The 25,141-nt window shown below is 44.7% G+C and overlaps 1 protein-coding gene across 9 annotated transcripts in view; it reads right to left on the reverse strand.

Moving 5' to 3' along the window:
- The window catches only part of cbfa2t3 (CBFA2/RUNX1 partner transcriptional co-repressor 3), a 41,052-nt gene that overhangs the window by 5,769 nt on the left and 10,142 nt on the right, over nt 1-25,141 (reverse strand). For 4 of the 9 annotated variants that reach the window (XM_039609702.1, XM_039609707.1, XM_039609750.1 and 1 more), the window contains exons 2-11: nt 11,771-11,926; nt 9,500-9,822; nt 9,150-9,239; nt 8,298-8,479; nt 5,929-6,212; nt 5,198-5,283; nt 3,819-4,098; nt 3,254-3,322; nt 2,494-2,547; nt 589-779 (exon numbers count right to left, since the gene is read on the reverse strand). In XM_039609702.1, coding sequence (XP_039465636.1) covers nt 589-779; nt 2,494-2,547; nt 3,254-3,322; nt 3,819-4,098; nt 5,198-5,283; nt 5,929-6,212; nt 8,298-8,479; nt 9,150-9,239; nt 9,500-9,822; nt 11,771-11,926 — 1,715 coding nt within the window. The remainder of the gene's footprint in view (nt 1-588; nt 780-2,493; nt 2,548-3,253; nt 3,323-3,818; nt 4,099-5,197; nt 5,284-5,928; nt 6,213-8,297; nt 8,480-9,149; nt 9,240-9,499; nt 9,823-11,770; nt 11,927-25,141) is intronic. The other 5 variants (XM_039609710.1, XM_039609714.1, XM_039609721.1 and 2 more) reach the window with 4 other exon arrangements.

Raw genomic sequence — 25,141 nt, forward strand, 5'->3', positions numbered from 1 at the left:
AGCTATATTATACCACAAGACTGCACAGTAGGTGTGTTCCTCAAAGGCATCAGCTTTTACATTTTTTTTTAACTTTATTCACCAAAAACAATGCATTACAGTTCAGAATGTACTTTATTTTTAAAACAATTTCTCATATTGTACATGTTAAAACCTAAACTAAGTGCCATTTATAAGCCAGTTTGTGTTTGTCATCCACAATTTGTCTGCTACTCTTTGCATGGGGATTCAATGTTATGGATTTAATTCTTGGTCCAAGGCCACTGGTTTGTGTTACCAGCAGGTGGTGGTCAACTGCTCACTAATGGCCTCAGCCTGGCACTCTGCTCCAACCATCTGGGTCTGTCTGCTTTTATTTACACAGACAACTGGACTGCTTCTGCAGTAATGATGACAACATGCTGCTGCTGCACCAAACCGAGAGAAGCCAGCTGCATGGATTACACAATGCAAGGTAAGGGGAGTGGAGCAAAGGGTAATGGATCAAGAAAGCCTTGAAACAAAGAGCATGACGAGTGACTAAGGAATTTAAAGATCCAATGAGAGGAGGACGAGGCAATATGTCAGTAGGGGGTCTGTGATACTCACTTCACTGGAGTCTTCCTGCTGGTTGATGACTGTTAGCGCATCCTCAGAGGCTTGCCTCTTGGCTTCGGCCAGTGCCCTCTCCATTTTAGAGCGCTCGGCAGAAATCATCTCATGAGCCTTCCTCTCAGCATCTGACACTGCTTTCTGCAGCTCCGACATCGCCTGTCGCTTCACCTCATTCACTGCCTCCTCTGAGAGAGAAACCGAGAGAGAAAGAGAGAGACAGAGAGAGGTGTTAGTGCTCATGGCCATCGTCCCATCCAGCCTGCTCTGTCTGTCATCCTTTATTAAGGCTCTTTAAGCTGCCTTCTTGTTGTAACGCGGCAAACAGATGTACATCATCCAAGATTTAAAACTTTATGCCAGGAAAAGTGTGAAAAAAAGAAAAGAAACCAGACTTCAATAATTTATTCAAACACGTCTGGTCACAATCATTTTCAGAGCTGACAACAGCAGATGTCACCAACTCGGTTGTTCATCAAGCACCCTGAATGAATTGTCATCCTATCACAAGAACACTTTTACCAGAAACTGACAAGAGTTTACAGTAAAGGGCGAATAATTTTCCCCAGCAGCCGGCACACATATCTCCACCGGATGACTTCCTACAATGTAGGCTTCATCACATGGTCTTTTGTTTTTCCAGCAGGAGTCCACCATATGAGTAAGGAGGCTTTGTTTTTATAACAGGCAGGTGGGTAGACTCCTTTCCAGATGGCAGTCTAAAATAGAAACTTCCTGTAGTTCCTTCTCAGTAAGAAGCAGAAGTGATTACGTTTTGCGGTCTTTCATTACTGGCCTCGCAGCGCACAACATGTTTTCCCATAGGACTTCATTCGCCTCGGAAACAGTTTGCCAAAAACACACTGTTTAGCATTCAAATGCTAATGTGGTATGTTGTGATGAGAAGATGTGAATTCCTCTAACATATTTTCTACCAGCAAAGAAAGCAACATTTTCATACATTGAATAATATTTCTCCAGATAACCCACATGAGCCAATTATAGCAACGTGCGCACACGCATAAAGACACAAATGACACCCTAAAGTGGATTGCTAGGCGGGTTAGACGACGCAGTTCTCTCCCCTGCTCCCCATTTCCTCCAGTCAGTGTTTGTTTGAAGGGGAACTCATAAATAACTGTCACTTTTCCTTGCCGCTCCACTCCAGTTGTTTCAAACTACTGTGCAAAAAGATAGAGAGTGAGGGGGAGCCTTATCCACACTTTGCTGCTGTGCACATGTGCATGGCAGCGTGTGCATGGAGCTCTGTTTGAGCTTGTGTGAATTCAGCGCTCTTGTGCTAAAAAAAGTTTGCATTCTGTCAACACTGTACACATATAGTTACACTTAAGGCACACGTGTCTATGCTGTCCCACATCCCGTCATTCCCTCACTACCTTCATTTTATTCCTACTCCTTTTCCCCCCCCTTACACCCCTCCTTCTCCTCTTCGTCTTTCTTCTCTACCTTGCAAACACTATCTGCATTATTCCAAGCTTCTCAATTATCTGGCCTAATGCATGCACCACTAAGATTAGTTTGCAAATTTAATTAATTCTTATCAAGGAGACTGCATAGCAGATGCTGGGGCAATTAGCACTTAATGGAAAACACGGGGGCAGCAATATTAACGTTTTAATTCTGCAGGGATTTGGCAAGTCCCTGAGATGTGTTATTTCTGTCTGCTTTTTCACACTTCAGATCTTATTTTTCAAAAGCAATGCAGTCTCTCAATGTGAACCAGACCAGAGAACACGTGTCTGGTTTTAATTAAAAAAAGCGAGAGGTGCCGCAGCTACATCGGCGCAGACTACCTGGCTGCCGAGATAGAGCTGACACATATGCACATACACGCACACAAACATTGGAGGTGAGATGCTGGGAGTGAGATATGTTACTCACCCTGCTTGTTTTGGAGGTGCTTTAGTGCTGGGGAGAGCGGGATGCTTGTAGTACCTGTATGAAAAACAACTGCAATTAAAAGAGCCTTTTGCTGCCGGTGAAAATGCAGCACAGTATTTTGCAGACAGCAGCAGCATCTATTCCTCCGCAGGGTACTGGAGTATGAGTGCAGCATAATGGTGCTGGGACTGAGGTGGAACAAGGGCTGAACCAGACCGCTCCCGGGACAGGCTCTATCTAACATGCAGGTCCCATGCGGTGCAACGCTCCCACCTGCTTCCCTTTGGCAAAATTAGCCAAAAATAAAGCTTTTTTTGGATTTCTTTTTCTTTTGTCTCTATATCTCAGCAGTTTGTTTCTTATTCCCTTCAGTCAAAGGTCTGTGTATGAAATGTGAGTGGAAAAAGGGGGATAAAAATTCAAGCGCTCCCGATGATGGAGACCAGTTAAAACTCCACCTTGTGCTGTGCTGCGCTGCCGCGGCCTACCGTAGGCCCACTGACTGCATTTTCACTGCAGCTTTAACTGCAGTGGCCTTTCATGGTGGTGACAGCTGGAGGGCATTTATCCTAATGACACAGAGGACGTCCAATCCTCTGGCCTGATGGACCTACAGCTGTAAGGCCTCTGCTCTGTCTGTCTGCAGCCGGGGTGAGGGCCATGAAGAATGACAACAGTGTTTGTGTGTGTTTTGTTAGTCTGTGTGAGGTCAATCACGGAGACAATAGAAAGAAGAAGAAGGGAGACGCCTGACTCTTACCAGCTTTCCTCCAGATTTCTTCCGGGAGGTATCCTGAGGGAGGCCTGTGTAAGAAGTCTCGATGGATCTCTGAAACACACACGCAGGCTCACACTCAGTGTTGATTGCATGCACACGGCGACAAACTGTTGATCTGCTCGAACACACATCCATCCATGACTGCCCTACAGTTTCCAGTTCTATTTTTGGAATCGATAAAAAAGGTGTCTATATATGTATGTGGCAGCATCAGTGCAGTAAACAGGCTGCCATAGACTTTCTCCAACTATTTGTGGGAAGGAAGTGGAACATGGGAGCTAGAAGTGAATACAAATCTTAATTACGAATGAGCATGCTGTCGACATAAGGGTGCAATCAGCTGGTTAAAGATCCAGGATGTTGCAAGGAGATTTTTTGTATGCCTCACAGTGTGAGCTAAAATTTGTAAATCTGCTGTAAATATCATCATCTGACTGACTCTCTGTGTCTAAATTGATATATTACGGCGTTTCCAGCATTTTAAGTAAGCCCTACCTTGCTGTGAGTGTTTTGCTTTGCCAAACATACCCTGCGTGTGTTTGTCTACCTGTCTGTCTGCCTGTCTGCCTTTCAGCAGCCGAGGAAGTTCCTACGGGCAGTGACTCGCTGCTGCTAGCTGTGTTGGAGGAGGAGTTGTGGTGAGGAGGAGGAAGAGGAGGAGGAGGAAGGCAGTGCTGTCCGTTGCTCCCACCTTTTTTCATCTCCTCCACGTCACTGTAACGCCGGATCCAGTGATTCATCTCCTCCCGGTCGGCCTCTTGGCAGCGGCGCAGCACTGTCAAAGAGCGCCTTGTCTTCTCTACCATGTCCATGATGCAGTTGAGGAGCTGCAAAGGCAAATGATATTTACTTAAAGTGATTAATGAACAAGAGGAGAAGTTTACTGGTCCCCTCCGCCCCAGAAAAAAAGTAAACTAACGGGAGGGAAGTTAAACTTTCAAATGAGAGGTTTTGAAATGGACCAGATTTTTTAATAGATTGTTTTTCCTAATAGCTCATGAGAACAAAGCCTCTCCAAAACTTAAGAGCCACTTTTCGAGCCACTTTTCCTGTCCCAAAACCAGACGTGTGCTTGCGAGCAGTGTGTGTTAGTGTCTCGACCTATTTGTTCATGAATCCTGTGCTTGTTGGTGAATATCTGACAGCATTACGATGATGCAACGATGATAATTTAACAGCTGGGCTGCTGATGACAGTGTTGAACCGATTCCTTCTACCCTTCTGCTCTGCTCCTTGCCAGCTCAACAGATTTCCTTCCCCCTCCACCTCCCCCTTTATTGTAACCAGTGTAACTGTTTTCCAAAGTGCCCTGTCTTTCCAGACATAGAAAAGTCTGCTAAATGGGTTTAGCATGGTTGACATTCAATCTATATCATTATTCCCATTCGTCTTTCCCTCTCTCTGTCTCTGACTTCTTTCCCCTGCCTCTCCACCACCTCCCTCCCCTCTGAGTTAGCTATATTTATTTCAGTGAAGTGTTTCTAATTTGGCAGGGGTCCAGGCCTGGCCGGTTCTCTCCATGACTGCAGCTCTTGTCTCAGCTGCTCACCCCAGCTGGAGCTGCTCTCTGCTGGGTCCTGAGCTCCATCTGGGGCCCTGTTTCTCTCTCTCTCTCTCTCTGTTTCTCACTCTTGCATTGTGTGTGTGTGTGTATGTGTTTCTAGCCTACATGTTTTCTCATAGAGTTGAGTGCTAGGAATCCAGATAGGTGTGTGTCTGCTGTTAATTCACCGCACTGACGCAGACCTCGTAAGGTCAGCTGTCTGTCAACAGCTCCTGTCCCTGTCATCTGCATGCCGTCTTTAGCACTAAAACTAACTTTCATCACCCACTGACCTCTTAGCTCTTTCCTCCCCCCCATTGTTTTAATTTGAATGAAGTAAAGAGGTGGTTGTCATTAAACACAGCTGCTATGTAGATTCGTACATTATCGAGGTGCTTCCATTCCTCTGCCCACTCTCGATCTGTAAGACGGTGGTCGATCACTTCCTCTTGGCGAGCTCCGTGGACTGCTATAACAAAGAAAACCACAAATACAGAGAAGTTTGTGCCACATTATTTTCATGTAGACTTCACACATCATCAACTAATGTTTTTTTTAATAACTGTGTCGACATAATGAAATAAACTCCCCGTCTTATTTCTTAGGCCTTACTAACTATGTCAGTATGGCAGTGGTTGTTAGCTTTGTCGATTAGCTGAGCGCACTGCTTTAATTTTCTTGTTTATGATTCATTATATTTCCTGTACAACTCCTGGTGTATGCATTTTAATCTAAGTCACATAATAAAGCATACAAGGCATTAGAAGAGTGACTGAAACACCCTCTAGCATTAAATCCACTATACATTGTCTATACATTGTTTATAATAAAAACACACACTCATATCTAATCAGTGAGATTATTTGTATAAGAACCAGAAGGAAGGCATGTATGGCTGCTGCAGTTGACCACATGGGCATGTATGGCTGTGGTCTTTATATAGACACAGTGCCACAAGGATTATCACACTGGACTGACAGGTGGCCTTTGTTCTCTCCATACACCCCATTTATATACACTGAAGCTCACTCGGTCTTGACCGTGAATCTGTGTGTAGTGTCACTGTGGTATTACTGACTTATCTAACCAAATGAATGCTTTGCAGCTGTTCTACCTGTCTGCCGGTGCCTGTCTCGGGCTTCACGGTGTTCGTTATGCCTGTAAGCATCTCTGTATTGGTGTGCCAGAGCCATGTCTTCCAAACGATAGTGCTGGGGTCCCACTTGGGGGTTTGGCGGGTGGGGGATGCCATTGGGAGGGTGTGTGGGGAGTCCGTTGGGAGGAGGGTGAGCAGGAAGACCTGTGCTGGGGCTGAAGCGTTGGCTGGGGCTGATGGTGCAGGGCCTCTTAGCCAGGTGCTCCGGGTGCAACCCATCTCTCTCAGAGTTGTCTTTGGTCCTGTGGAAGAGGACAGGGTGGTGGATTAATTCAGTGTTTCTGAGCCCAGATGGCCTGGAAAGGGTGATTTAGCAGCATAGCCACAAATTATTTTGCCTTTTTCTTTTTTTTTGGATGTCATCAGTGCTAAAGTAATTGCAAATGTATGTAAAAGTTAAGTTGAAAGAGAAAACCTTTAAAACTTTATTCCATCGTTATCTCAAGTGTCTTAAAAATACACAAAGCTCATTATCTATTCATATATATATATTTATATCTATATATATATAGATATAAATATAATATCTCACTTTGGCATGTCTGCAAGAAAAGAATCAACCTCTATACAGACTACTTCATGTTTCTCTTGTTATTCCATCCTTGGCCTTGCCAGACCACAGTGACTAATATGGAAACTGTGGGATGGCTTTGCAAGCATCGATATCCAATGCCAATGTATTATGTCAGAGTTCAGGAGGGCACAATAAAGTTAAAGCCAGAAAAGACTAGCTCTAAACGTGTTGATGTGATTCCTTTTATGATACCTATCTGTTGTCTGTCTTCTAATGTATCTTTGGATTTGGTGTACGGTTAAATATCAAATGGTAACAGCAGAGTCTGATGGATGATTATTAAATGAAGACTCAAGTATTGCAAATTAAACCTGTTTGAAGGGGCTTGAGGAAGGAACACAAATCTGTCTTTTTTTAAAGTTGAGCAACTCCCATATGGTGTATGCCAGCGCACATACATCCTCACGCACACATCTTGCGTATCCCTGCTGAGAGGTGCTTGTTGTTCAACTGCGGTAAGTCAGCGCCTCTCCAAAGCTTTTGCACAGCTGTACGCCATATGTACCAAACAAAACCAAGTCCAAGCATACACCCTGCATCTCAAGCTCTTAATCTGAATATCCCTCAGCCTACTCTTAGATTGCAAGTATTTCTCCCACCCTGCTCTTGGGCTTAAGGGGCAATATGGGCTGAATGCTGTGTGTTTGGCAGATGTTTAGTGACACTCATTTGTGTCTGTGTACTTTAAGTGTGTGTGTGTGCGAGAGGTTGTGTTTTCAAGCCATCTGGACAGTTTAAATGGGAGTGTTGATATTAATCTGTTTAGCTGGATGGCAATAGCCAGGCATTCAGATGGAAATCACTCTTTATTATCCTGGGGATCAAAGGCGAATAAATGCAACACTGATGATGATGGTGTGTGTTTATGGGTGTGCGTACTCGTTCTCAGTTATCCGTGTCTATATTATTGTGCATGTCAGCTGTAATCGTACACATCCCTGGTTGTACTGTCTAACAAATCAGAGGTACAGCTGGCATGACGTAGGCCTTGGCCCAGCTGTACACCCCCACCTCCCGTCCTCTGAGTCCTGCCTGCTGCGTATAAGCCAGAGGTTGTGAAGAGGATGTGTGGGGATTACAGTGGGATTGCATGTCCAGCTCCAACCTCTAGTCCCATTCAAAACCATAGCCACCACCCGTCTCCCCACACCCTGCCCAGGATGTGCTCAGCATTGTGGCCAGCACATCGCCATCTGGACACGTCTCTGACATATGGACAGCGGCCGGGAGCCCGCAGGTCAGGCGTAAGAGAGCGGGGTGAAGAAGTCATCAGAAAAGAAGGGCAGTGCCAGTAAGAGAAGAAGGAAGAAATGAAAAAGGGAAACGTCAGTTAATTCTCTCGTGTGTTATCCTCTTAGCTGAGTGAATAAATCAGAGTGCCGGGGAGAAATGTGGGACAATAGCTCTGTTAGACCTCCTGTCTGTCTTTGGATAATGTTCAGGACATGTACTGTACTTCGCTCCCTGCGCTCCCCTTTGGATCTCGTTTTCTTTCGCGTCTCAGTCTTTCTTTTTTCTTTTCCTATGCTGCATTTATCTCTCTCCTCCCTCCCAGACAGCTGGCAGAGGCAGTCTGGCATCAGGGCTGTCCAGACTTCCGCCTCCCGCACTGAGGATTTATAGCCTCCCCTTGTCGCTTGGCATTCTGAAATACCCTAAAATAATTCATTTACAACAGTCTGTGTAAGACTCTGCCAATGCATGTTCATTTCTGAAGTCTGTGCTTTCCTGTTTTTAAACAGAGAGATGTTACCTGTCAGGGGTCCTTCTCTTGCCATGCTCATTCATCTCCAGCATTATCTCGGAGGAGTCGAGTGGTGAGCTGGCGTTTGCGTCCAGGAGTAGCTGCTCGTGTTGGGCCAGATACTGAGCTGGGGTCTGCTTGGCCAACCTGGCACAGTGAAGCAGTTCTCTCTGCAGCAAGGGCAGGTTTGCCTTCAGTGGAAAAAAAGAGGGAAGACAGTATGTAAGTTGTTATAGGAAGGACATGCTGTAGATTTACTGAACCTGTAGGAACATAGATTGTTGAGTGGACAGGAAAAGAGCTAGAAACTCACGGTGGAATCACAGATAGATGGGGTGAGAGTGAAATAATGCCAGATTAGGGTGAGGAAAAAGAAAGTGATAGATGAAGAGACAGGATGAGATAAGACAGGTCCCTTGACACATTCCTCTACCATGTGTCTCCCTCTCTTTCTCTGGGGTGTGCTGTTGTGTGTCTTTTATCTGTGTGTGTACGTGTGAATGTGTGTGTAACAGTGCTGTCAAATAGCTCTCTCAGACCTGTCTGGTTGATATAACACAGCTATTGCTGCGATGTCCCAGATGTGGAGGATCATCGCACGCCAGGAGGTCTGACACTCACACACACAAACTCACACACACCCTTTTTGTCAGACATTACCATGCATGTCATACCACTGTTTATATACAGTATGATGGCTACCGCATGTACACACTATACACATATAGATTCCCCTTTTTACTACTCTTTGAATACTTTCACTGAAACGCTGTCCTGAGCGCTGACCACAACGAGAAGTAAAGTTTGTGCATTTAACTAAAGGGCATTAGGCTTGATTTGTTGAAACGTGCAGACCTTTACCTTTAAGAAAGGAATGACGAACGGCCTCAGAGGGAAGTTGGTGGCCTCGTGAAGTTTAGAGTGAAATTCTTCAATGGTGAGAGTGGAATTCTATCCAAGACAACAAGAAGATTGGAAAAAAGGCAGAACATGAGAAAAAAAGCTTTATAGCTAGCTCGCACAATCATTCCAACACATGCCATTTCCTTATTGTCTTCTCCACATGCCTATATCTGTGTGTACTATGTGCACACATTCTTGATTCTCAATGAGCAAATAACACAATAATATTTTTGTATAATATTTATATAAAACGTTGTTACTGAAAAGATTCATCAGGCAAATTCTACATGAGCATAATCACAACTTACCACCAGTCCCAGGACGAGGCTGCGCACTCTCTCTCCAATCTCAGGCGATATGTCGTTGCCAAACTGCTGCAGCGTGGTCAGGAAGCGCTTCAGCTTGCAGAGCTGCCGGGCGCCGCAGGCCGGCGGGAGCTGCTGGTTGGACAACGAGGCTGTCGAGGACATGGCCGGCCCGTTGCTGAAGCCGTTAGGAGTGGACGGAGCACCGTTTAGCGATGTAGGAGAGTGGCTGCTCCCATTCAGCACTGCAGATAAACAGACAGGAGGAGGAGGCGGCGTGAACTGGGTCAGTAGTTTCGGAGGGGCCTGAGGGGCATCTGACAGATCTAGGGGCATGACAAGGGCAGAAGCTTTTAAATCCTGCTGACAGAAGAGTGTTTGGCTGAGATGAATTAAATAAAGCGCACAACAGATTTAAAGTCGATACCACGCCTCCAGTAAATGACAACTGTAGTGATGCAATTTTCTGCTAGATGTCGTGTGTGTGTGTGTGTTTGCAGTAACTTCAGCTGTCTCACAAGTGGTACCATTTGACTCCCACCCCGACCCATCCATCTGCCTCTGTATCAGTCTATTTCGCCCTGCTTCTCACTCACTCACTCACTAGGACACAACTATATGAGGAACTTGTTAAAGAGATGCCAAAAATAGTCCTATGGCCTGTGTTACTTTTATTCCAGTAGCAGGTGTGTAGCTAAATCTGGGCCCGCACATGTCCACCAGCTGAAAGTACATTTGCAGCTTTGAGGTTCAGAATAGGCACAGCATTCATACACATTTATACTCACTCACGTATTTTTCTTAATGCAGGCACAAACAAACAGAGAAAAACAAAAACACGTATGACCTCTCCCCTGAAATGCTCTTCTCCGGTCAGTCCCGTGTCTCACCAAATCTAAATAAACATATTTGCGTCCGTGTATGAATGCTGCGTGTTTGCTGGAATACCTAATGATGACACAATGTGGCATTTTTTTCTAAAGCTGTATATAGCTTAAACTTCACAATAACAGCATATGACAGCACTTACAGTGAGCACAGCATCCAACCAGCTGCGTAATCTTTTCAGTGTGTATTTTTAGGGCTCTGTAGTGAGCTACTGTCGAGTATGATACTTTTCCATCATATTTTGATAAAGCAAAGACTATAGGCAGTTCAAATGTCCACTGGTGTGTAGCTGCTTTGGTTCCTCTCAGGCATGCTTGTTGCTCTAATCCACGGAACGAGGGCCTGAACACATATGGACTAACCCATGTGATTCTAATAGGCTGCACTTGTGTTCTGGTTTTAGAGAGCGAGGGAGAGGTGCAAGGAGAGATCTACACTCCTGACCACCCGCCACAACAGGTGAAACAACATAGTCTGTCATTGCTATATAGGGAAGAAAGCACTCTACACACTGAAACGCCATCCTGGCCCATGTACCCTGTACCGACTGCCGCCTGACCAGCTGGTAAACAACACAGGCACACATGCATACACAATGCCATACGCTTACATACACTCAAAGACACTTGTCCCACCAGCAAGGGCGTTATGCACTCCAAAAGACACAAGCACACACGGATGCCTGCAGGGAAACACACCTGACACACAAGTGACTTCAACACTTGTTCATCAGAGCAGGGAAGAAACACATATTTGGAATTTCTCTTCCTTTACACGAGCGTATAGAGTGACACATGACAAAAGCAGAACAAATGGCTGCGAAGTTCATCGCAGACGGCTGCTAAGGTATTGCAAAAATGTATGCATTTGTGAAGAGTCCGATAGGCATGTGGTAGGTCTTAACGAATGAATTTTCCTTACTGGAATAGCCCTACTTTCGTTTTCAGAGCAAATTGAGTTTTTAAGTCCTAGTAATCCTAGCAAAAAATTAAAATATGACATCTATATTAACAGCTAAACCACAAACTGTTCCAGTTTGGTGTAAAGTAGCTTTTACCCTAATACCAACCTAATCTATGCTGTAAAGAAGCATTTACAATGCCTTGGACACCAGCGCACACAGCCACATCCTGTTTACTATGAGATAAAGGTTTAGAGTGATTCCATTCAAGAGTCACCAAAGCAGCACATCAGTCAGTGTTTTTCTTACACCCGTCTCACAGCGTTTAAGCACTCAGTGGGTTATGAACAATTTATTCCAAAAAGTTTGGACTCTAGATGATGCTCATTGTAAATAAATCGCGGACTAAAATTGTTAAAGTATAAAGTGGACGTGTTGTTTTTCCTACTTAAAAATAGGATGGAATAGATAGAAAGGATCCTTACTTGATTTACTGGTGGTAGGGGTGAACGAAGCATTGCGATTGGTTGATTGGCTGACAGCCGGGGGTGGAGGAGGCATGGTGGGTGGGGTGGACCTGGGCTGGGTTTTCACATCCGCAGGTGAATCTGGCATTGTTCCAACCTTCTGCACTCTGCTACCTACAATATGAAAGGAGGAGACAGACGCAGTTTGTCAAGAAGGAACTCCAGCTTTACAAAGACAAAAAAAGCGTCTACCTAAAACTTCAAAGTGGAGACTGGTGGTTTAAAAGAGAGCACTGACATCTTCACCTGGGAGCCATTAGATGTTTTCTTAAGCCAGAAGCCCCACATATACAGAACAGAAACAAATCAATGCAGCAAGTGGAAATGAATCCAAACTTCTTTTGTCTTTCCCGTTGGAAATGCATGGGCCTGGGAGACATACAACACCTGCTCACTAGCTCAGCTGCTGCTGACTGAGAGCCCCCTTTCGCTTCCCTCTTGCTCTCTCTCCTTCACACATGCACAATCCATGTAGCTGTGACATCCCAATCAGACCCCCTCCACTGTAACCTCCAACACCCACACACTTCCCCCCGCCTGTCCCTTCTCGTTCCCCAGTTCAGACAGCCGGCTTGATAGCCAGTGACAAGTGCAGCTGGATCTGCTGCTGTCCATCACTGTGGACTGGCTTTCAGCGGGGCTCTGTCCTGCTACCAGAGGCTTCACTGTCCTCTGCCAGACACCCTGCCAGGACCAAACAAGGCAAGGCCAAGCTCTGTAGTGTGAAGGGAATGGATGGTACATCAACGGACATGAGAAGAAAACACAACACGTGGTTTATGTGAGATGGCCACACGCATGTGCGTGGACAGATGCGCTACGTTGTACACTAGTGGCAAAGGGCCTCACGTAGTACAAAAAATCTTACACAAAAACACTGTCATGTGAAAAACTGCAAACACTAAATCGATGTATCTATTTATCTACCTATCTATAGAGCGTTGTCTTTCTGTCTGTCAGTGCAGCTGCTGGAACTAGATCCTTCTGCAATGTAAACTTGAGCTGAGAGTGTGATGACTTTTTCAGCTTGAGAAGATATTTTATAATGATGTGTGTGACTGGCACAAAGTGCAATGAATGCGCACCATGTCATAAGAAACAATAAAATCACTATTAACACTCAGTTTATGCATACGGTTGAGTACTACAACTCTATTACTCAAGTAAACCCAGCTAATCATGAACAAAGCCTAAGACAGAGGCCCGTCTTCTCCACTCTAGCAAAGCAGCACACTGTAGACTTTACATGGCATTCAATGCTTCCTATCCCATTCCTCACTCTCTCTCTTTTTCTTATTTTTATCTGTCTTGTTATTCATCACTGGATTAAAAAAAAGTATTAATAATTCTGTCCTTCCTCACTAACACAGAGAACCCAAACAAGTGACTACAGTAGCTTTCGTAGATCTTCATATAGTTGGCAGAACAGTATAAGCAAACCAACTTAGGGGCCAACAGAAACCTTTCTTTTCCCCTCTTTCCTTAATTTTCTTGGCTCAGTTGATGTATTTTGTTTTCTACTGTTACCATCCAAAATACAATATCAGACCACATTTATGAACTGGTTAAATAATACCACTGGTTTAAAGCGTTTCTGCTGCCAATATCAGAGCTGATGTCACATTCATCTGCACATCATGGATGTTAACTGCATTTTAATGCAAGCACAGTAAGTGAGACTTATTTGTGACAATCAGTATCTCTGAGAAGACAGCGACCAAAAGTTGGAATTCAGATATTTGCCAAATTTAGAAGAGGAGACAAACAATTATTTGCCTCAGACAGCATTTTTGCAAAGTCAATAAAGGGTCCCTTGACTCAATAACTCACAGTCAGCTTCTTTAAGGTAGTCTGGGGGCTTTTACCTTTGCAGATGGTTACAGGTTTTGAAATATCGGCTTTTACCATCATTAAACATGACACAAAATAGCGCAACAGATGAAATCTGTTTAAACAGTGTGTTCACACATATCTGCTGCTTGTCTTGGCTGGTAAAATGCACTAGAGACACAGAGGAGCCTGCACCATGTTACAGCAACATGCCGAGACAATATTTTTTTAAACAAAGGAAAAAATTACACATCACTTTGCCAGTTTCACAAGAATGGACAAATGATTAGGCGCATGATTCACTGTCTAAGTTTATGAACTTTCCCCTGATGTAAAAACACACAAATTTTGACTTTTTAAGAGAGTCTGGAAGTTTCTCCTTTGTCTCTCTTACATTGCGTGCTGCTTTTTCCTTGTTCGCCTATGTTTGATTCTTGTCTGTGTGCATTGAGGATGAAAAGTGTGGCAAACGCCTTTACAAATGCGTATTTTTGATTTATAAATTAATGTCATCCTGAGCCAAACATAACCAGTTAGAGATAATGTCTGGTAATGCATTTCTGCTAATCAAAAAGAGATAATAAAAACTCTACCAGCATCGCTACTGAAGTATAATGTTTAACACTCACTGGGCCTTTTGTATCTTTACCCTGGTGTGTAGCTGGAGTATAGTAATCAGCTAATATATCAAATCACTACCACATAATGTGTTTTTCATTTCACTCCTGCGAAATGTTTTCCTACACACAACTCCTGCCTCAGTCGGCCTCGGTCCTTGGTGTTAGCCTATTTCTGAGAGCTCCGTTCAACAGCTGGTGTCTGTATTTAAAGAGTGCCACACTGGAGTGTGCAGTGTGAGAGCCATTGACACACTGATCCTCAAGAACACGAGGGGCACTCTGCTGTTTGCCCGATGCCAGACGCTCTAAACATAAACACACAAGGTTGTGGATAGAGGCAAACGAGGCTGGTTGGTATAAATAGATGCTCCTCTATACAGCACTAAACACGTAAAAACACATTACATGCTGTTGAATTGGTGGTCTTATTCCTTTATAGAAGCAGCCGTATGTTTCAGTAAACCTCATCTTTGAGCAAATTTATTATGTCACTCTCTGTACAAGATCTTTTCTAGTGTGTACGGTTAGTTTTTGAGAGGAGAGGAGATGAGAGGAGGAGAGGAGAGGACGAGGATAAGGGGACCATTCAGTCTGTCTGCTCCCACCGTGGGATTATAGACAGCTGTTTAATCTGACCAGCTACAGAGACAGGGCACACACGTACACACCATGCTCTGGATTTTACTTTTAATACATTAGGAAGTCTGCAAGGTCTGCATCCCCATCTGTGGCCATCTGTGCTCCAATTGTGCTTCGTGTTGAAGGACGAAATATTTATACCAAAAGAAGTATAAAAAGAGAGCTGGGTATGGCAGGTGAAGTGGACCTGTGGTTAAGATTCAGGTTTGGACCATGGTATTATTCCCTCACTTGCACACATCTGAGTCTACTAAGAAGGCCACTTTAGGGACAAATACATCTTTTTTTTGGTCCAAAATATCTCTGAATATTGTGCTGAAAATTAGACGTCATGATACAACCATTACCTTCCTCTTTGAGGCTGTTTGCCTCTGTTTCTCAGACTCTCTGAACAGCTGTATGTCTCTATGTTTGACGTAATCGGGGCTAAAAGATTGCTCACCAAAGAAACAGTCCTCAGTCTGAGTTCTAAAAATGTTCTCTGTCTTCTGTTCTCTCCTTGTGCCATGATGAAACGAGATGAAAAACAATTCACTGCAAGGCACACAAAACCACAGATAACATACTGTACGCGGGCATATGCACAGTGCAGTGGTTGTCTAAGTCATTTGAGGGTCTCATTATAGATTCAGAGACACATGTTTTCATTATAGTTCCTTAAGATGAGCGCAGATAGAGATATAACGACTGCCACGTAATGATAAGATATTAGAAGGTCATTCAGATGCTGGTTGTGCAGTGTGGTCTCATTTTACGTGTGCGTATGCCTGCATGTTGACTGTATGTGTATCTAGGCATTTGTTCTTCCACTGGAAATGCGGCTGCAACCTATTAGCTTTAGCTAACCACTGCAGAACAGTCCCCTTAAATCCCCTCTGTCTATTCAGTCTCTCATACTCCGCAGAGACTCTTGTCAGTGACCACATAGCCCTAAAATTCTCTCTCTGTCTCTCGCTCCCTCCCTCCCACTGTAATTCCCCCAGTCTCCAGGAATGCTGTTGTTTTTAATTTCTCCCAGCTGCTCTGGCTGGCTGCCCAGCCGCCTGGCTTTCCACATCTGTTCCCTATCACGCTGCTGTGGAGTCCACACAAACAGAGCCCAAGCCCCTGGCCCCCAGACCCCCACCAGGCCTTAGTATCAAAACACTGGGGATTGCAGGCCTTGCTTTTTGGACCTAGGACTAAGGGCTACAGCACCTACAGTACAATCCATTATTATAGTACCAGCACAAATATCATTCAAATAAAAAGGAGTGTGAATATCATTAGCACACAATTAATGTCATCTTCCCAAAACCTAGAGCAAGTCAATGTATTTTTTTCTGTCTGTGTGCCTGCTTCTCCATTTTGACATTTACCTTGTTATCAGGGTGCACCGAGCCACAGGTAAGATAGGAATGTGTGTGCGTGTGTGCATAAATATTTGTGAGTCTGCACCGAGGCTGCTCCTGCAGACAGATCCCAGACTCCGCTTCATCTTGAGCTGATTTAGAGTTCAGAGGCTTTAAAGCCCTCACTAATGACAGGGTGGGAGGCAGGCCGGTGCAGTGTGTGCGCACACAAACGCGCTTGTACATCTATCTTTATGAGGACTCACGTTAAAGCAGTGTATTCCCTGGCCCCATCGCGCTAACCCTAATCTAAACCAATTTCTAACCTTAAGTCTTAAATCTGAAGCAGCCTGTTGAAGGTAACTTTGTAGCAATGTCCTCACTCCTACGGTTCAAATTACAGTTGCTCAAGAACACTCTCACACACACACACACACACACACACACACACACACACACACACACACACACACACACACACACACACACATTATAAACAGATGCACAGATGGTTTCACACGTGCTTACAAGTTTTCAAAATACGTATGCTCATGCTGTGGACACAAACATGGACATTTTGCCCTTTGTTACTTAAGAATCGCTGAGATATTACACATGTGCAGCATATGGCATAATAAACACGGTGACCAATAACAAACAGGGGAATAAGGAAGGGAGGATGGGGGAGGACTGGTTGTCTTCAAGCACTGACAACAGCCGGGCTGTCTTTGATCAGATTACAACAAGCAGATCATTGACAATTCGCTAGCTTTTCAAAGTCGAAAACATCTCCATTTTCTTTTGAATGATCAAACTGGGGAGGGAAGAGCAAGAATAACTACAGGACAAGCAGAAGGTGAGGACGGATCAAAGACAATTTATCCAGGACCAGAGGTGCTAAGGTTAGAAGAGCCGTATTTCTGCCTCTCAAAGCTGCAGGGATGCTGTCATACATTGCTTATATCTGTGAAAGCTGTTGATGTAATTGTATTGAAGTTCTAGCGACCATCTGTTCTCCTTTGGGAGGGCCTGGCTCCTCTCGTCGGCAGTGAAGTGGTTATGTGCAGCATATCACTGCTGCCGACGTGCTCGCAGAGAAAAAACTTCCTTTTCAGATTTTCCCAACGGCTGCTAATAAAATCCAGATGCTAGACTGTTTCTGCCTCACTCCCGCTTCCCTCACTCCTCCCTCTCCATCTTCTGTCCTTCTACATCTCCTCTTTTAGTTCCCCCCACCGCACCCCCACCCCGAGCTATCCTGTCTTCCTACATTGCTAATCATTCTTTTTGCTTTTCTTTTTTTTTTATCTACCTGTCCTCCCTTTGCCCTGTTCTTCATTCCCTCACCACCCGTCCATCCTCACCTCCTTCTTTCTCTCCAGCCACTAACTCAGAGCCATTCCTAAATAAAGGAAAGTATTTGTGACATTTGGCCGAGGCAGGCTGTGCCAAGAACAACTCCCTGGCTAGCCAGACACATCTGGAGTGTGTTAGGACTGCACTGGGCACTGGTACTGACACTGGCTATCCCACCACACACACACACACACACACACACACACACACACACACACACACACACACACACACACGCACGCACAGAAAATAGTCTCACATATAAGATCTCCAAAAAACCTATAAAAATTGCTCTCCTTACATGCCAGAAGCTGCAGGCACAAATTCTCAGTTGTACTTGTTATTGTATTGCTTACACTTCCTCAGAAGCAACAGGGAAATACACAGGTTTTTATGGATAATTATGCAAGTACATGACTACATGCATGCGTTCTGTGTAGGTATGTAAACAGCATCGGAGTGCACGCATGTGTTTTGTGCTTCTGCATGTGTGCAAATGTGTGTGGGTTTGCCTGTGTGCGTGCTTGTGTGGCTCCAGGGTCCCTGTGTGAGAGGAGCTGAACACCTGAACATCAATAACTGTCATGTGAGCCACCTGGGACCCCACAGCCAGCTTGCACCATGGGCACACAGCCATCACCAGCACAGCTGCCACAGAGAGGGGAGGGGATGGGGTTATAGAAAGAGAGAGCGAGAGAGAGAGAGAGAGAGAGAGAAAGAGAGAAGGACTGAGAGCAGAGATGTGGGGGAGGAAGTGGGAGACAAGACAGAGTCACAGATATGAGGAAGTGACTGTGCATGTACATCTAGGAATGGGCCAGCAAAGCAGGCACGCAGACAAACAAGAGCACAAAAATTTACATGTAGCTTCTGCCGTGCATGAAAACTGTCATTTGTTTTTGCTCATCTACATCTTTTTTTTCCCCTCATCCTGTCAGCCATGCACCTAATTTTGCCAGCTGAGAGCTCAGCCCCAGGCAGCCAATATCATCGGATAAGACTTTCTGTTGTCTTCTGTTTTTGATGAGCCCGGTTATTGGCCTTCCTCAAAATTGACATAATTCATCCTCGCATCGAATGCACTGGTGTAAAATCCAGTTTTGCTGAAGCAGAAAACATTTTTGTGGAATGTATGGAGTCATGATTGGCATCACAGTAAAGAGGAAGTGTAAACACAGCATCACATGGCATCCACCTAGGCATCTGATTTTGTTTTAGGTTACAGGATTCAGTAAATAAATTCTACTGAGAAATCACATTACCACTTTACCGATCATCTTGAGTATCTAGTACCGATTTCTTTAATGACCGACCAATATCAGCTTCATATTTCACTTCAATGGGAATAAAACCAAAAGAGAAAACATATTTGAAAAGAGTATGTTCACAGTGAGCACACTTCCCCAATCCAAACACCTGCAGCCTCACCCAGCACCAATTAGCTCATCAGGCTTTTAATTACTCTGTTAATTGCATACAGGCAGCGTGAAGGGCAGCCTGGGAATAGGGCAAGGGGGCCTCCTGAGGACCCAGCCTGACAAGCCTGACAAACAAAGAGGAAATTTTCTACCAACAGCAGCCACAACAGAACAACTCTGGAGCCTAGGAGGAGAAGTGAAACAGGAGAAAAATAGCTGCAAGTGCCTTATTGACAGCACTGTGATGTCACTTCCTGTTCGGATCAGAGGCTGAGACCGTGGTCTGGGTGATGTGAAATGCTGGGGCAAGCTGAGGTGCAGAGAAAGAGAAGAATCTGAAGGAAGAAAGGAGCAGCGCCTTGTACAAAGAGTTATGTGGACATCTGTGAGCAGCCACACCGCATCTGGATTAGTTCATGATGGTCACAGGAGAGAGAGAGGGAGAGAGAGAGCAAAGGGCTGGGGTGGGTTGGTGCTGGAGGGGTGGGTGAGAGGGGCTAGCGTGGGAATGTCCCACTGTTAAGTTTCGGGCATGCAGGCTTAGTGTATTTGTGGGAGAGTTGGGCCGGAGTCTCCACAGAGTGACCCGTCTGTCACAGAGCTCTGCAATAACACAAACATCCTTTAAACTGTGCAAACTGGACACACACATTCACATGCAAATATGACTACAAGGCAGCTGATATGAAAACAGTCAGAGCGGTGGGGGAGGGATTCTGTATCTGTTTTCTTCTGCTGCTACAGTGGTTGGCATTTACTCCTCATCCATGTTTTACCGTATTAGAGAGGCCGCCTTCGTGCCTCTCCCTCACAGCAGATGTTCCCCCTTCCATTTCTTCCAGGAGCAGTGTTTGAGGAGGTGTATCCAGGAAACAGTGGCCAGCGCTCACTTCCTGTGTGACAGGTGTGCGATGGAGGCCTGACAGCTGCTGTCCTGCTCTCTCTTTCCCTCTCTGTATTCCTCTCTCCTGTATCTCCCTCTTTCCAGCCAGCTGCAGCAGAGAGCAGTTCTGTTTGTTCTTACGTCACTGCTGCTGCCTGCTGATTTATGGAGCACAAAAGACTTAGAATTGACCCTGGCAACATGCACACACCACAGCAAATGCAGCATCGCTGTGTATCCTTTGCCATAAACTCTGACTCTTTGTGCGAGTGTGTGTTAACAGAGCGCGTGAACTATGGCTGCCTATTTTCCTCCCCGTGTCTCCCCTCTCTCTTATGCTTTGTGCACCGTTAAAAACCTGACACTGAGCTGTCACTTACAGCTAAGATAGGAAAACAAACAGCAGATTAGTCATTCTCCTGCTTGATGTCTTGTATTTCATTTCATTCTGTGTTAAATGTCTGCTCTGTCACTATGGAGCTGTCAGCGCTGACAAAACTGTCTGTAGCCTGAACTGCTCTCCAGCCTGCCAGCGCTCTCATACCTCTTCATTTGCCCCGCGGGCACAGTAACAAAAGCTCCTGACATTAGCCAGGCATGGGGAGGGTGTTCTGTATTATCTTGGAGGACCCCATAGGTTTCACACACAGACACGCAAGAAACAAGAATGCAGTAGAGGAGGCGGGGGCAGGGGGGGAGACATTCATGTGACAGGTTAGAGGGGAGCTTTGACAGTTTCTCCATTTAGCCTACAGCCAGCTCATGCTGGAAGCTGCAGAAATAAATACCAGCAAGTCCTCTGGGACGCAGGCCGACTACAGGACGCCGCCACAAAAACAGAGCGAGTGGCTAAAGAAGGAGAGCGCCCGCTGTGCCAATAACATGGCGATTATGTGAGCTAATTGGGAAATTAAGATGACCTGATGCCGCGCGATGGTCAAGGTGGAGGGAAAACTGCCACTGTAAGGGAACTGTGTCATTTATGTAAATTTAAACAAAACATCTGCACTCTTTCACTGGTATCATTTTCCTAGGGAGGGATGACAGAAAAAAAAATCTATATAGTTTATATTAGTGCATTCAATGGGAATCTAAGACATGTATGCTTAAAAAGTTACAGTTTTTTAGGAAAAAAAATAAGGCCTAATCCAGGAAAGATAATGTCAGTCTTGTATTTGTCACAAAATTATCCACTCATATGTCTCCTTATGCTTTGTTCTTTTCTGTTATTACAAGTGCAACTCGTTCATATTATATAAAAAGAGAGACGCTGTGGAATCAATCATAGTTTCAGGGGAGAAAGTGATATGAGTGAAAACATTACCAGGTGATTATCAGTTCATTTAATGCATAACATTATTTTTCATGAGATGAAATTCTGCCACAGACTCAAAAATCATCTTTAAACCTCTTAAAAGATCTTTTCACCAGGTCCAGCTCACCCTATCACAAACTTGTTGGTCCTACAAAGCGTCTTTATGTTTTCTCATATCACATTTATTTCTTTACCTGAAGGTCTCTGGAGGAACTTATAGATTTCTCCACAAAGGCATAACATAGTTTTCAGAAATCTTACAGATGGGCTGATTTCTGTTGGAAGCAATAATTGAAATATCAAACACAACCTCTACACCCTGCAGACGTGACTGCACCGCTCCTCAAAGTCACCACTACTCTTTGACATATCAAGGAAATCTCTAACCTTCCTCTCTCTACACTTCATATATATCTGTTTTCTGAAAGGTTGAAATATCAATTTCCAAGTGAAATTAGAACTTTACACGGGCAACACTTTTATCTGAAGGGGCAGAGTTTCTCTACTCCTGTGTGTGCGTGTGTGGAGAGACAGACATGCACAGGAAGGAAGGCTGAAGTCGAGATTAAGGTCTGTACAACTAGCTGGTAACGCACTCAGTGGCTCAGCCTCCTATTTGAAGAGGGACGGAACCATCTGTGTGGCACAGGATCTGTTTCCAGGAGATAACGACATTTTTAATTTCACAAATACTGTAAGGGGAGAGAGAGCGCGCAAATGTGAGAGACATGCCTTCCTTCCCAATCTCTGTCTGCACGGTCGCCCCGTTGCAGCACTTCCCCAGACGTCCAGAGAGGACGTGTTTTCGAGTGGAGGCCTTAATAACTTCAGTTTGTGTTCCTTTGCGCTTGTTTATCCCACGCCTGTGATAAAGGGCTCGATGTGGGGCAGAAGGAAAGGGAGGGATTCATTATATCATGTAGCGGTGGCGATTTGCACTTCCCATTTTCTCTGCCGGCCTGTTCGCTTGGCGTGATTAAAACACAGCTCGGTGCTACTGTAGATTAGCCCAGCTGTATCCTGTGTCAGACTCTGATCTGAGCACATTTCCTACAATAAAATAGAAAGGGTGGGAGGTGACAAGATGCAGCAGTGGGAATGGGACGAGGAAAAGAAAGGGGTCAAAAGAAGGTCAGAGGTGAGTGACCAGGCGAGGAAGTAAAAAAAGGTGAGGAGGGATAGCGGGAGGTGAAATAGGCACAAGATAAGGAAGGGAGGAGGAGGAAGGTTGTTCTTCTTGGCTGTAGCTGTCAGCATTTCAGCTACATACTGTGGTGACACTGGTTTGAACCTGCATTCACAACCGGGTGTTTATGTGAGCTACAAATGCACCTCGTTTGAAAAATGCATAATTGAGGGTGCAATTTGTGAATGCTTTATATGTTGATGAATTTTTGAAGAGTCAATTCAACAAATAATTTTCAGAAATGCTTAGTTATAAAGGGTGAGTTTTCACCCGTGAATGTTCCAGATAAAGTAATTCAAGCATCTCACCTGCTGTGAGAAAGCCGGAGAAAAGACACCTGATAATTCCAGTGAAAACAGTGTTTAAGAATATGAGTGGATATGCGCACATTTAGGAGAAAGCAAAAGGAAAAGAGAGAAAGAGTGATATTTCAAACACACAATTGGGGTTTTACTTGGCCTCCACCCACCGCTCTGCTCCCACGCTGTGGCGTCAGCAGGCCAGCCATCCAGCGAGTGTGTTTCTCATTCCATCAGATGTTGGGAAGCTGCTCGCTTCTTGACTCTAGTCTCTGACATTCTCCATCTCCCCAGAGAGGCTGGGCAGCCTTGTCACAGTAATGTCAAACACATGTGGAACAGACCAGAGAACGGCCGACCAAAAACACACACACACAAAAGACGGAGGACTGAGCAGCAGGCATCCAGAACCACGCTGGTTTACCCCAGTGTGCGTCAGGATAAATAGCACCGAAACTATAGAGATGCTGCACCTCATCATTTGTTCTCATAAATTTACACAAAAAGTGCAAATTTGCATATCGCTCTCACTGAACTCTTTTTAACTGTGTAATAAGCGCACTGTTCCTCTGCTGTGAGCAACAGTTCTGCAAAGAACTGCCAGAGAGCAAAAGTCAACTAAGCTGGATGTTTCTCTACATCACAGATGTACATTATAACTCCCCTGTTACGCAAATATACACTTAGGGCTGCAACAACTGGAACCAACAACTAGTGATTGGCTTCTGTAGAATTTGCAGTTTTAGAGTTACTGTAACCAGAAGTTCTGTGTTTTTTTCTCTTTATCTATTAAGGCATAATCTTCTCAAATTAAAGGCAAGGCCATGTGACTTCCTACAGTCAGCTAATCAGAGCAACTGATGAGAGACAACTAGTTTGACAAAGAACAAGACAATCTGGGGAGTGTACATATGTCAACCAACACAAATATGAATTACTTCAACTTATATTCACCATAAACTTTGCTGCTATAGCGTTTGATTAAGAATAGTGCTTTCTACATATAAGGTTTGCTTCTTAATTAATTAGATATAGTACACACAGCTCCTCCGTTTAATGAGGAAATCACTCACACGTAAACATCAAAATATCTTCAAAACTGGGATTGCTTTTTTTTTTCTTTTTTCTACCACTGACTAAACTTTGCAGAAAAGAGAAGAAGAAATAAAAGATTATCTTCTCAAACCGCCTCGTCTTGTTTATTTCTTCTTCTCTTTGCTGAATAGCGATTTACCTTTTCAACACACTGTGTTTGAAATTTCCCAGCTAATACATCTACAGCATGAAGAAGAGGGTTTCTATAAATGTTTATTGACTAGAGAAAGATATGTAAACACACGCAAACACAGGTTTTATATCTTTGGCTTGTGTCAGCCGCTTGACTTGTCTTGTTTGTGATGGCCCAGGTGTCTGTGTTGTGCTGACCACCTGACCGGCTCGCTGTGTGCTTGCAGCTCCCGCCCACCCAGGGCCATCTGCTCCACTCATTAATTAGGAGACAGCCAGTTTCACCTGCACTGCCTGCATTTAGATCCCAATAATTAACGTGCGCGCACACACACACACACACACACACACACACACACACATACTCAACAAGCCCACACACTCATATAACAAACACATAAGCTGCAACCAGATGCTGAGGCATCAAGTCAAAGTATAAGCGAGAGCCTTTTCTCTGTTAGACACAGAAGGCTTCTATCATCTCCATTTCTGCTGTTGAATGCCTGATATGTAACTCACTGGTAAACTAATGAGGTATAAACAAAAGAGAAAGCCATCTCGAAGTGAATGGAAGTGAAGTACATTGGCCTGTGGTTTCGCTTGATGCCTTTTCTTCTGAGGAAAAGTGGTCCTATTACTCAAAACCTGTGGTTGTTTCCCTCTGTATATATAAAACAGCAGACATCCTATCCGTGCACCTGTAGTAGATGGGAACTGAACAAACACTCTGTAGGCTCGGGTCATAATGAATGGCCAGCCTTTTAAGAGAGCTACTTAATGATGAAGTGGGGACATCTGCCTTAGCAGGCGGCAGGCCCTGCTGGTCTGAGCGATTGGGCGGCCGGCACTGGGAAGGAGAGAGGACGAGATGCTCACTTGGTGGTGATGGAAGTATAATGTGCGGTGAGGCAGGGTGTCTGCACTGCGGTTTCACCTCTGCAACCTCCCATCTATTGTTCAAGACTATTATCAACTGTTCAATTATTCAGATGATATTTACCAGGGCCAATTACACGGGGCCACATCCTGCAGAGAAAATGGCCGGAGTGTTTTACTGTTGCACTTGCATGCAGAAGAGTGCGCTGCTGAGGCTGTTCAAGTGGGGCTCAGAAACCTTTGGCTGGACTTGTTTTCTTCGCTGGGAGTGTCTCCACACTCACAAGAGTTATTATGAGCCGTCCAGTTCTTTATAACCCGCTTCTCTAGTGCCTCCACAGAATGGTAT

Source organism: Oreochromis aureus, linkage group 1 (genome assembly GCF_013358895.1).
Source record: "Oreochromis aureus strain Israel breed Guangdong linkage group 1, ZZ_aureus, whole genome shotgun sequence".
Classification (NCBI taxonomy): domain Eukaryota; kingdom Metazoa; phylum Chordata; class Actinopteri; order Cichliformes; family Cichlidae; genus Oreochromis; species Oreochromis aureus.